Below are 14,215 nucleotides of genomic sequence, written 5' to 3' on the forward strand. Positions count from 1 at the left end.
TGTGCCTACCTTCATAGGGAAACAGCACAGAGAGGGTTGGAGTGAGTAGGGGAAATTCATATTCTTTTTTTCCTCCAGAGTGGATCTAGTTTAGATGTTCTTTATACGTGGTAACTCAGCATCTAAGAGTTGGATAGATACATCTAGAATTGAAACCTTAATTCTGCCTCTTCTGTAATCTGTTTTCCTCTTTGCTTCCGGTGTAAAACATGTTACCCTACCAGACCAAACCAGGGCATTACGGCCTTCTCCTCTGAGTTGTTTCCAGTTCCATGTCTTTGAGTCTAAGAATACATTCAGATGGAAGAAATGAGAAGAAACTAGCCAGCTTCCCAAGGTATTTGACCGTATGCCACATTCTCACTCTTTACCTCTACAAATGTTTACCAAGGCAGAAATAAATGAAATAGATTGTAGAGGATGCAGGAAATCTGCAGCTGAGATAGGAAATGAATCCAGTTTTCTTGAGTTTTCATCCAATATCTACTCACACTCCTCTTTCTTTCTGAGGAATTGAGAGGACATGCAGTGTGTGAAACGATGTAACACCGCAAAAAAAGGACTTTATCTTCCAGAATCCCTTTTTTTCACTGGCAAAGCAGAGGATTGTCCAAATCAGCCTTCATTAAGTACTCTTTGGTCAGTTAGTTCAGAGCAATCCCAGTCAGCTTACTTTCTTCATTACCAACCAAAAGCAAATACTTTCTAAGAAAGTTGCACTACTGCAGTTGCAAAAAAGGAAGTCTGGAAGACCTGGAACATATCATACAGTTAGACATAGTTAATTCATACTGAATTATCCTCACTGCATAAATGTCTGTGCAAATGACAGACTTTAATAAGCCTTCAAAGCTGACACAGTATCACTGATTAAATTTTTAAAATCAAAGTAACTATGGCTTTTACAGGCATGTTTAGATTAAGACTGACACTAACTCAGTGTATCAGTTTAATTCATTTGCAATTATGCAGGTGCTCGGGCAGCCTGTATTTCAGTCATTTAAGGCTAAATTGGGGCAGAGACCCCATAGCTCCATATTGGATAATGAAGCCCTGTGACAGTCTTCAGGTCTTTACAGACACTGTTTTTCAAATCTAGAATATTCTCAAAGCTTTCCTCTGTGCACTGTGACTGTGTAAACTGTTCTTGCTGGAAAAAAGAAATAGTAGACAATCTTGTAGTGAGACTCTGTATAATATCTAGCATACCCAGGAGGGCAAATTAAGGTTTTGTGAAAAATTTCCAACTTAATGCATATGACTTTGGAAATATAACATTATTGTTTTACTGTAATTCTGTATATACCTACATATAGCTGAAATTGCTGCATAGGGGTTGATGCATGTACAGAATAAATTATATTTTTTCTATATTTCTGTCTACTATTTAAAAAAAAATTTGCAATTCTTCTGGTGATGAAAGCAGATTAAAAAAATGAAATTCCAGCAAGGAGTCGATATGTTATTCACCATACTTCATTAATATTTCTTTTTTTGCAGCACTCCAAATGCACAGAGAAGTTATCACAGAATTTTTTTTTTCTTTTTTTTCCTTTGGAAGAGTTAGAAGGCATTTGATCATAACTGCTGAAGTAAATTGGCATTTCAACAGCAGCCAACTAAAAATGCTGAAGGCACAAGCGAGTTTTGATATCCTGGAAATCACAATTAATTTCAACTACATAAAATAGGATACAAGACGGTATGAACCATTTGTTATTTGTCACCTATTGCATTTGATTAGAAACGTATGGTATTTATCAGTCAGTAGAGTGGAAACAGAATTCGCTGTAAATGATAAAGGATGTAAAAAGATTATAGGTAAAAGGAGCAATGGGAGAATAAGTATATATATTTCTTATCAAAGTATATGATAGCTTTCACTTGGGCTGGCTACAAAGACACTTTATTATACTGATTTGTATTCTTCAGTCAGAAAATTTCTAGGTTAAACAGAAGTTAGTAAAAGCCAAAAAGTAATACAGAAATTTATTTGGCAATACATTTGACAGCACTCAAGTGTAAGAAAAAAATGTTAAACACAACTCCACTGATATGGAAGCCACTTAAAGAAAGTTTTCTGTGAAAATGAAGCCTCATCCCTTTTTTTCACACTTAGATTTGATAATTTGCTGGTCCATATCCAATAGTTGAAGATGACTACAGCTTTCTTCACATTGCCAGAAATTCCTGAAGAAAACCACCACTCACCTCATATCTACCACTACTCCAGAAAGAGCAGAAACAATTTATTTCATGTTGGAGCAGGGATGTTTTTCCCATACAGATATTCAAAAGAAAAGAAACTAAATAATCTATTATATTGTGTATGTACTGGCTACTACCATTTATCCCTGTGGTGGTGGATAGCTTTTCTCTTTTGGTACTTCATTCACTTGAAACTTAACTTGGACTTATCAAACCTTTTTTGGTTTACTGTGACCAGTCAAGAGAAGTTATTAACCAGAAAAAAACCTTACCTGCTGAATGTAAACTTTTATATAATAAAAACTTTACATCACTTGCTCAAACTTTTCCCTCAATGTACACTATAATATACATTTATATACACGTAAATACATACATACATACAGTCCCTCATTTCAAGAGAAGCTCATACTAGCAACAGGACAATGGTAGGAAGGAAAGATGGAATAATTTTACAATGCTCTAACAGACTAGGCCACATCTTGTCATGAGCTACACTTGAGTAACAAACAAAAAAATCTGAAGAAATATTAAAAGATTACTTAAAAGCACTGATATTAATGAAATTACATTAATAGGCATTAATGGATTAGGTCCTACATTATGACTATTACTTTTACTAGGTTCTGTTTATAGCCAGTCTTCAGATTCTACAGTGCACAGATGGAGGACCAACTTTAGAAAGTACTTTATTATCCTTGCCGATTTTACTAATTGTGTATGATACTGTAACATCTAATCATATAAAGTAAGATTAAAGATTCTGACGTCCACAGCACAGGAACTAACAAACAGCAATTTTTCATTTCTTTCTATATAGACTAATAAAATATGTAGAATAATTACTCTGCAAATAATAAAGGATTAGAACTGTTAATTGCATATAACTTAAAAAAAGTATGTCTCAATTAATAAACCATAGAGTCTTTCACACTACAGATTATATTCTTCAAGAGAAAAATCAAGTGTAAGAATGTATAAGATTAAACAACACACAATTAACAACACTTTGTTTTAATTATCTTGGGCCACAATTAATGATGGCCCTGCAGTTCATCTTTCTACTTTGATAGCTCCTTAGACTATTTATGTAGACTAATTCTTGAAGTATTGGCATCCCCTGTTATGTGTTTTTGAACAAGCCACTACACAACACTGACATCAATGAGGAAATCTATTCACAGACCTCCCAGAACTAGATTCTGTCTGTCCATAATGTTACGTTATGTATCTGGGCAATTTGCCACAACTGATAAAGGTTGTGACATTATTGAACACCTTCCTATCAACTGAGGACATAAAGAACTGCAACTGCCATGCAGATTGATTAAGAACGAGGCGAAGTAAACACAAATCATGCATCTTTGGAAATAAAAGACCGCAAGGAACATACAGTCATTCTCTATCGACAGACTATAGTAAACTGTACATTTAAATGTACATTTATCAGAGTTTTATGGGCCTTAAAAATTTAGTATCGTGTGGTTTATTTTCCCAGGGCAAAATTAGAGTTAATTAATATTAAAAGTGCTTATTTTACAAGCAGCCTAAGATTTTAAAAGAAAGAAAAACTGCAGACACTGCTTATACCTTTCAGATTCTGTATTTAGATCCAAACATGATTATAACTGTTCATGTTTTACTTTTAACTAAGTTGTCAAGAACAAAAATCTAGAGTTCTCATTTGATCAGAGTTCACCTCAAAATAAAAATTATGATGCAAAAGAGCCTTCACACTTAACCAAAAATGTACAGGCTGAATGATGAAGTCTTTGTTTACCAAGACCCTACACAGGCAAAAGGCCACTAATATCATTCTAAGGCATTCATTTATCCATACATACAACACTACATAGATACCTGAACAGAAGACAATGGAGGAAACACTTGATAAGTTAAGTACCTGATAAGTTAAGTTCTTAACACTTGATAAGTTAAGTTCTGTACTTGTTCAGAATTGTATTAAAATATGCACAGACTTATTTTTTTATACACATTGAAACCCATGCTTATATCAATGAGCACAATATAAGTTCATACACATAGCAGTTACAGTCTTACCTGCACCTTGTCCATGGTTGCCTAACAAAATATTAAAACTTTTCCTCTAATTAGGAGTTACCACAAGGTACACTATTTTGCACATCTTAATTTTCCAGAAATGCACTCAAAATGTAGAGTATGTGGTTCTCCATGTGGTCTACAAAGAAACAGATTTTCCACAATCTAACAGTAAAAAGACCTGAGCTGAATCTTCAAGCAAGTAGTCCAGCAGTTAAAAGTTGAGCAATAAACTACAATGAAGCAACACCAGTAGTTGTTAAACCACCCATAATAATTGACACAAAACCAGAAACAACAATTTTTCTTATTAAATGGCCTCAACTGCATTAAAATAATGTACGAAGTTCTTTTTAAGGATACCTGATGCCCAACATTAGAGAGAGATCCTTTCAGTGGTTCTAAGACTAAGTTTCTTGTTCATCCTTGGTAAATGAATCATAAAAAAAATAGCCCATAACACAAGTACAGGTGAACTGTGAAAGATTAGATTTATACTAGAAGGTGATTCAGTGCCAATAAATGAATGAGGCAGGGGGCAGGGTGGGTTTTTATGTGTGAAACCATCATACTTCTTACCTCCAGAGCCTTCAAACGCTCCAATAGCAATTTTGTCTTTTCTTTTTCCTCTTCAGTGCTGCTGCTTTCACTTCTCGAATCTTCATCCACTGGCGTGTGAATTTTTTCCATGCCTTCTTTACATTTCCTACTATCTTCTGACAGCTTTTCCTGAAATGATTTTTTTAAAATGTCATTACTTATAGGTGGAAATGAAGTTAACTATGCAAATGTCTTCAAATCTCCCCTGTATATGAATGAAAAAAAGACAGAGCAAGTTGCTAGTTACGTGATTACTGTACAAAATAAGTGGAGTCATGAAGGGTCTAGGAAACATGCTGCTATGCCAATTCTGCAAAAGTGTATGCACAATTGAACTGCTACATCTACTTAAGTTTTTTAAAAGTGGAACTCACAGTCTTTTTAATAAATTACTTGCATTTTCTTCTTTAGAAGTTGTAATGAAAATTGAGCACACCAGCTTTCAATGGAAGCATTTTGCCATTGATATATAAAGCAGTTTATAGAGGAAAAGCTAACACATGTTCATGCCTAATGTATTTCACCTTTCTTCATCTAGAGCTAATATTTGAATTACTAAATAATGGGCTGAGAACCAAGCTACAACTTGAATACCGATTTACGATCCACACTAATATATAACTGGAGAGAATACAGCAAAATTTTCAGAAGTGCCCCAGTCTATTACAAGTGAGTCAGACTGGGTTATTATTAGCTGCTGTTGCTGAGTGAACTATGGCTGCTGAGTTTTACAAGAGGTCTATAAAAATCATAGGATTGAACAGTGAATCCTACTAACTCCATTAATTATGTGTCCAAGTTCTCTGTTGAGACAGATAATGAGATGGAGCAAGCAAAACATCGAGACTACAAGCAGGCAATGTAAAATAGTGCCCAAAACGACGAGGCAAGTATAAGGTGAAGAAATAGAACTACACAGATGTACAGAGTGAATTAACATCTGAGTACAACACAGGGTGGAAAGCCTCTACCTTGTAAACCATGTTCTCTAACTATGTAAGTAGATACAGTGTGACAACCAATGAGAAGATTAAGAATGGAAAATGTGAGGTAAATCAACATTAAATAATGGGTGTCAACAGAAATCTAGAGAAGTCCTTTAATGAGCATTTAGTTTTCTTTGTGTGCCTTTTTGATAATTCTTATATACAAAGGCACATACTTTCATCATCTTTGGGTCAGTCTATAAGTGAGATGTACTTCTTGTAACTACTACAGAACACAAACTCTGTCTAAGCATAAAAATATGTATTTTCATGAAGAACTGATCCACCTTGAATAACTGTGCAAATATAACTCGAGAGTTAACAGCAAGACATTATCTTAATTAAAACCCATAAACACAACTGAATTAAAAATCAGCACTGTGAATCACATTTCTAACAATGTCTTTTTTAAATATTAATTAGCTCAGAAATTGACTATTACTATGTTAAAACTTTAATCAAGAATCAATTTTGTAAGCTATGGGCTTAATCACTGAATACTCTTACGCAAACCATGAGGCACAGATCTCATTCCAAGCCTCAAACCATAGACGTCAAAGAGCCATTCCATCAGGTTTCCAGCATTAGCGCTATCCTGATCACAAAGAAACCATAAATATAGTAGTTGGTTTTCGGGTTTTTTTTCCTTGCTTGCTACTCACTGGTGCAACTATCAAGCATCTGTAAAAGAGCCACTAAACCATTTTTCCTTCAAGTTGCCCTGATGAGCGCATTGACATAAAACACTTCGTAGAGCAGCTTATTCCCTTTTTTTCCTAGATTCCTATACTTCTTGTGTTACCTCAACTAAAGAACACATTTTGAATCTTCTAAACAGTCTCTGTTTTATGCCTCATGTATTGCACAATTGAAGGCAGGCTGGGTTTTCAACCTGAATAGCAAAATACTCTCCAGGTCAGAAGTCCAGCAAAGGCAGAGTAAGTGCTATCCTGCTGATCAATGCAGTTTCATTTCTGTGAAAAGGTGGCATGGAAATGGTGCTCCAGAAGTAAGCTGGACAGGTAAAAAAAAAAAAAAAAAAAAAAAGGAAAAAAAAGCAACAACCCAGCTCTTCGTCTCCCCAGACCAGTAAGAGTTTAAGACACATGCCTGTACCACGAGAGGATGCAAACATAGCAGCTTGATGAGAATTCTACAGTAAAGGCTCATCTACATCTCTAATGCTGTGTGTCAACAAAGAGACAATAAAAATATTAAATATTCAAATTTTACTAAACAGAAACTAGGATTATGCTGCTCACTGTAAACCCGTTCCCACAGAATTAATGAGAAACTTACAATCAAGTCCCACATTGTGTAAGTTTCTCAAGCTGCTTTAAACTGTCATTGCTCTGCTGAAACCAACAGTATTTTGCAAATCTAAAATGACATCCTGCCCTGACCATTATTTCTAAGTATTCAGTTTGTTCTATAAATCAAACAAATAGTACACTGATGATGAACCCTTTGATCAAACACTATAGGCCCTATAGCCAAGAGAAAACAACAGATAAAAACAGATCCCGCAGTCTGGAAATGGCAAGCTTTCTAGAATCAATGAGAAGATGCAAATCACTGAAGACATTGATCCATGATGCTGTACAATGCAGCGACCTGACTGAGACTTATCAAAAAGCTGGTTTTCAGTTAGATGAAGCAGGAAGGAACAGTATAATACTCCCTTTTTCCACTAATAAATAAAAGTAAGAACAATAAATTAAAGAGAGCAGAAAATCCACCTGAAATTCCAAATGATAATTTACTGGAACTTGTAGAATATAAAGAAATATGTAGAATATAAAGCCAATTTTCTCCCTTCCACCCGCCTTTCAGAACAGTGAACAACAAAGTGTTTCACTGTTTATAAACAAAAGAAGTAACTATAGTGATAGAAAAGATCATATGGAAGCTTTCAAAACATGAGACCAAACTGCCTATTTCAGAAATTACCTCCTCCTTCATCCCAAGAAAGACAAAAAGCTGCTGACCCTCTGGGCACAGCGTTACTCACTGTGATGCCTTTCCTCTAAGACTCCTCACCTTTTCAAGGAACAGACAAGTGTCAAAGGGACACTTAGTCAGCTATTTTTTAACCATTATTATTTCAGAAATTGTTGTACTTTTAAAGTTCTACTGGTAGTACCATGACGTTGTCTGTTCTTTGCCCTTTCTTCTTTCTTAAGATGCTTTCTAGGAATTATATGCACACAGGAAAAAAAATGGAAAAAAATGAACTTACTTTAAAATATTTCAACATGTAACTATGGAATTTCAAACCAAGAAGAGTAAATGCCAGATGATAGAAAGAAAAAAAAAGGTAGCTAGCAAAAATCTATTCTAGATTTTCTTTTTTACAGTGAAAACCATAGTTAGGCACTAATTGGAGTAAGGGCTCTTCTCTGGTAGTAATGACAAATACATGATATGAAATGATCATACAGTTCCCCAGGTAACTCATCTTCCAGTTTTTCCTAATTTGATGTTTTACAATGCAGGAACTACCTACCCAAGGAAGAAGCCTTTAAGAAAACAGAAATCATTAACACTGTTAACCAGCAGACAGGCTTCCATGGGAGGAGGCCGAACAGAACCAGCACAGCACAGCACCTGCCACAGCTCTCAGCAATGGGAAATTTGGAGTCCTGCACCAGGGAAGGAATCACCCCGTGTACCAGTAGAGGCTGGGAGCCAACTGCATAGGAAGGTATCTGTTGCAGGGAAGAGAGAAGGTGGAGCCAGACTCTTCTTGGAAGTGGCATGATGAAAAAAACAGATACACAGCTTGGAACATGAGAAATTGCAATTACATATTAGGAAAACTTTTTTTTTCCCCTCCTGTGAGAGTGGTCATATGGTCACTGAACAGGTTACCCAAGGAGGTTCCAGAGTCACAGAAACATCGCAAAGTTCACTAGACAAGTGGCAATAATAAAACACAGCATAATCTAATCCTGATATAACTGCATCTGGACTCTACAGTACTGATTATAAGCACAGATCTTTCACAAGGACATGTGACAAAATTCTGCTTGAATCAAACAAGAATTAAAAAAGATCAAGATCTTTGAAATGCTGATTTCTCCCAGTAAGCATTGGATGACATGAATTACTTGTCCGGAAACTGATAAGCAATAATTAGAGATGACATCTTTGCTTATAGAAGCTAAAGATCATTTTCATGTGATAAACACAAGTCCTCCAGAGAAGCGAAGTGTTTCAGATGCAATGCAGTAAAGATCCCTCAGACACAAACGATCTCTATTTCAATTTTGGGTGTCAGATTGTGATGCCTGAGTGTTGGGTTTTTTCTGAATTCCTTTAATCTTCAGCTTCCAAAATTTATTAGACAATGGTTTTATAATGGTTACAAATTCAAATTCTTCTGAAAGTCATGCCTGCAATTTTCCAAAAACACACTAATCACATATTTAACCCAAGAATAAAATATATGTAGGATATATAATTAAATAGTGCTTATGATTGCTCATAACCACTTATTTGAGAAAAGAACTTGAAATGATTCACAATGTAGTTATTAACAGACCGTATAAAAAAGGCAATGGTAACAGGCACCCAAGAATCCAGTCAATACTGAACCCAAGCTGAGCAGCTAACTCAGCATCTCAAACATTTAACACTTTCCACGGTATCTCAGGAGCTTCCACAGGACTTCCTAAATATAAGATATTCACTAAATAGACATACACTACACTAACACTCCTTCCTGCTATAATAAAGACAGACTCTTAACCTCCAAACCCAAGCTACAATTTACAAATCCATATGCAGAATTGTTTATGTAATAATAATATGTGAATGTTTTTTTCTTGCAAGGCCATTCTATAGTCTTGATATATACTTAGATGATGTACTTTCAGCGTTATTTCCACTGCAGGCCTCCTAGTGTTCAGCACTATTCTTCACCGCAAGTGAGCGATAGGAAACAAGAATTTTCAGACTATTGATGTAGATAAAAACTGTAGATGAAAAAAACAGCCCCAAGCTATGCACAAGTAGCTCAGTCTGACTGCACAAGCTGAAAAAAGGCAGCAATTGCTCCAAGGACTACTGACTTAAAATTCCAACAAGGTTAAAATTGTTTTCCAGTGGCACCTTGCTCCCCTTTCTCCCCTCACCATGACCTTTTTTTCCTTAATCATAATTAACAGTTGTTTACTGTGGCTCAATCTCTCTTAAATATACCCTTTGAAACTTTGCAGTATCTTCTGATATGCTTTATAACCTATTTCATTAGGTGAAACCTGAGATGTCTAAAAGATACTTGTACGTTAAGTCAGAGCAATGTAATGTAAGACTGATGAAATCACAAAGCGTTTCCTGCAAGATGCTTGGTACAGGACTAGTCACTGATATCACTGTGACCTGAATATGGCTGTTCCATCTGCAACTTTTTTTTTTTTAAATTTTATATATTTGCAAATGGGAATCCCATTAAATGCCATGATTCAGGTCTGAAAAAACCCATAACTGAGCAAACAAGTTAGAATGAAAAAAAAAACCACAAAAACATGCAACTAGACAGTGCAATTTACATTATCTCTGAGTATAAGGCTACAAATATGACTTCTGGTTTTACCTTGCTACTTCTAAGTACATATTCAGCTGTTTTCTCTTGCTTTATTTTCTCCCAGTGGAAGGATGGACTAAAATATAGCTTTGCCTTAGATAGCACATCAACAAGTGCAATAATAATATATTTTTGTTTAGCTAACGGCTTTTGTTCAGAACAAGCTGACCAAAATTGAAGGAAAATAAAGAAATGCACATATATCACAAAATTTTACAGAAACATCCCAAATTGTTCACCCTTTACCATTGTTAGAAAAAACATATAAAATTCTTCGTTTTCATCTCTGGATTTCACTTACAAAGTGAACAGAGTGAACAGTAACATTCCCTAGATTAAATACACGTGATGGGTAAGAGAACAAAGTACTTTCTTTATGTTTCTGATATGAGCCTCCTACCACTCACATATCAATCTAAATGTACTACATATTATTCTTCACTCAAAACACTTCCCACTAGTACAAGCTATTGAACAGTAACATTAATAAATTTCCAGATGATGCTTTTATTGGCTGTTCCATGCATCAGAAACATCTATTTCTTTTGAAAAAGTTCAGATCAAAAAGACTGTAAAAGAAGAAAACCTTCACACTGAAGTTCACTATTAAGGGTACTTAACAGATCAGTAAGAGTAGAGTGTTTTGTCTTCAGGTCCCCAGCTGAACGTCAGTCTGCAGTGTCAAAGTGAACTACACTAACCTGGTGACCAAATATTGCCATTGACACCATTCTGTCTTTAGTGAATGGACATTCACATTACCAACAGCACCCTCACCCCTGGCATTTTGTCTGTCAGAAGCAAAATCAAAGACTATTATTCTGGAGGTGACTCTTCCAAGCCAGGTTCCAGGCACAGTGGTGGCAGGGCAGTGTGGCAGTAACTCATCGGGTTCTTTGCTCTAGTGCCTTTTCAAAATGGAAGACTTCAGCTACACTGAATAGCAAAGTTATCAGCAGAAAAAAAAAAATTGTTCTAGAACCTAAGCTGTTCCTCCTTAATATGTGTATATACAATACGATGGCAAGAATATGCAGTGTGATTTTTCATGCACATATTCTCTCACAAATTGGTTCATTATAGTACCATAATTAAAGCCATCATCTTTCCTCCCAAGAAACCTTTATGCACCATTTAAACTTTCCTGAAGGAGTTTGTAAGTATTAAAGTAACTACATTTGACTAAAATGACAGTATTAAAATACGTACCTTTGACTGAAGTACAAACAAGCCAAAATATTCTGAAAATTAAATTACGTAAATTTTATGTAACAGCAATTAAGGTAATAAAATTACTCTGGATTTAAATTGCTAGAAATAAGCCAATTTTTCTTCCCTACGCAGCTCTTCTTTTTTTTTTTGGTAATGTCTTTTCACTACTTGGATGAAGGCCAAATTACTCTTTTTAATGAAATTAAAAGCTTTGAGTGGTTTTGTTTTTTTTTTTTGCCACCAGAAAGTCTCCTAAGTGCTTATACTTGTTGATCCTGTTTTCCATAGATGGTTTCTTTAGAGAATACCACAAAGAAGCTGTAAAGGACACACCTGAAGATGAGTATTAACTAGTATTTTGGAATGACAGCAATATACTAACTCACTAGTTCTCACCATAAGCACAATTGCAGAAGCTGACCTAAGAAGTTACCCATAGGATTAGAACAAAAAAATAGTGTATTTTTACACAACCAGGTAATTTTTTGCAAGTGCCAGGGAGTAGTTGGTTTGTCTCTCAATCTTGTCAGGAAAACTTCTGAAAGAAGCTCAGAATGCATCTTCACACAAAAATAAAATGTAGGAATTATCCTTCTGGATCATATCAAAACTTCAACTTTTCAAATATGTTATTATAGTTTAGATTAAATATATTTAACTGAAATTAAAAATACTTTTCTTGTTCAGCAGTGCACGTTCTTTCCAAAATAAATATACTGGTATACTGGTAAGTGCATTCTTCTGTTAAAATAATTTTCAAAGAGAGAATGTTTGTGAATACAGCATAATCTCCTTTTTTTTTCTCAGAAAATAAGCAATTTTTTTCCCCAGTTTTTTAAAATTTTAGAAAAAGCTTTGCTTTCTGCTGGTTTGAAAATATAAATGAATCACAGTTCAAAATGCAGAGTGAACAATATCTTTTATGGAGATGTGAAAATAGGGAGAGAGTAAGTGGCTTGGCCACATGTAAGACTCAACCTTGGGACATCAAGGAATACAAAGTGTTTTTTCAACTTTTCTACCCAAACACTTCTGTCACTAGACAGATGATTGCAGTAAATGGTCTCTATTTATCATTTCTTATTCATTATCCTTAGAAAACACCAAAGGTTAGAAAGATAAAAATGCTTCTTATTTACTTGCCAGATCCTCTTGCCCAACCAGAACCTCTTCAATACCAGCCCAGGATGGGCAATGCTGTGTCAGGTCAGCAAAGCACGTCTGGATCCTGGCAGGGATCTGGATAGGCTAAAAAATCTAAAATCTTCTTTTCGTCAGGAATCAGGAGTCACACTACAGACCTGGGGAGCTCTAAAAGCAGTTGCCAGATGGGGGATGACAACAACTCCCTGGGGACCTCATTGCTCTGCTGAGAAAGAGAGCGGGTCTGGAAGTGGCGCTGGGTCCCACGGCAAGCGTGCCACAGCAGCCCCGCAGTCTTGTGTTCTCACACAGCCACAGCATGGGCTGCCCTCAGCTTGCGTGTCAGCACAGCCCTGTGGCTGGTAGCCCTCATTTGACCCGCATGAGGAATACATGCAGATGAGAAGCAACAAGTTGGCCTTCACATACAAAGACACCGGCATCTCTCCAAGCAGCAGATAGATTATCTTAAAACTGATATTTGCTATAAGCTCCAGGAGGTTATGCCAGTCCCTTAGGACTACCAAGCAGAGGGATGTTAGAGCCATACTCTTTTTCTCTCAAATACATCCCCTGAATTAGAAAAAAGGCAACCAGAAGAACACCACTAAGGGCAAGATTAAGGCTGCAGACAACCTGCTGTGCATAAATGGGAAGTCCCTGTATGCATTGGGATGACCTGTGTCAGTCGGGCTGTGAACCACATCATCATCTTGCTTTCCAAAGAGTGTCTCTGACAGTCCGTTATGCCTGTTTTATATGTATAGGGTTCAGGCAATGTATATGGGCTGATTTTTGTGGATACATTCCGAAAGTAAGAACTAGAAGAAAGATATAGCAAAAGATAGAAACACTGTATTGTAGAGGAAAATCTAAATGTAGAGTTACAGTCAGTATAACACATAATAGTATCATCAAATCTGTCAGTCTTCACCTCTTGTTACTGTAGATATATAGAGGATTGTCGGAAGGAAAGAACAGCTTGTTTTCTGAGAGACAGGCACACAAATGGCACATTTCAGTTATGAGACTTTGTTGTGTTAAACATAACTCCATTGCTTTGTTTCTGTATTACAATCAAAACTGGAAAACACACAAGTTGTTTGCAACACAAGTTGTATTTGCACACAAGTTCCTTGCAACAAAACTGTAATTTTTAACAGTGTCTAAGGAGCACCATCACTCTCCTTTGGGGGTAAGAATCCAACCTTAATTTAGTTAAATACGGCAACAAATATTTATCAGAATCTTTGCACAGTGGTGGAAAACTACCAGAAGAAAAGCCATAAGGAATTAGTTGTTAGTGAGCTAGCCCTGTATTCCTCTGTATGGAAAAGCAGTCCAACAGCAAATGCTTGTGTCCTTGACAGCCTGGGATTTCCAGTGGAGTCCTACGAGTGCGGGTGGCTCTTCTTCT

General features: G+C 36.0%; 1 protein-coding gene across 7 annotated transcripts in view; it reads right to left on the reverse strand.

Annotated features, from left to right (window-relative positions):
- The window catches only part of NCKAP5 (NCK associated protein 5), a 395,279-nt gene that overhangs the window by 126,220 nt on the left and 254,844 nt on the right, over positions 1–14,215 (reverse strand). For all 7 annotated transcript variants that reach the window (XR_012836176.1, XM_075757174.1, XM_075757171.1 and 4 more), the window contains one exon: positions 4,849–4,998. Coding sequence is in view for 6 of the 7 variants with exons in the window: in XM_075757174.1 (XP_075613289.1) it covers positions 4,849–4,998 (150 nt within the window). In the remaining variant the exon portion in view is untranslated. The remainder of the gene's footprint in view (positions 1–4,848; positions 4,999–14,215) is intronic.

Source organism: Balearica regulorum, chromosome 6 (assembly GCF_011004875.1).
Source record: "Balearica regulorum gibbericeps isolate bBalReg1 chromosome 6, bBalReg1.pri, whole genome shotgun sequence".
Lineage (NCBI taxonomy): Eukaryota > Metazoa > Chordata > Aves > Gruiformes > Gruidae > Balearica > Balearica regulorum.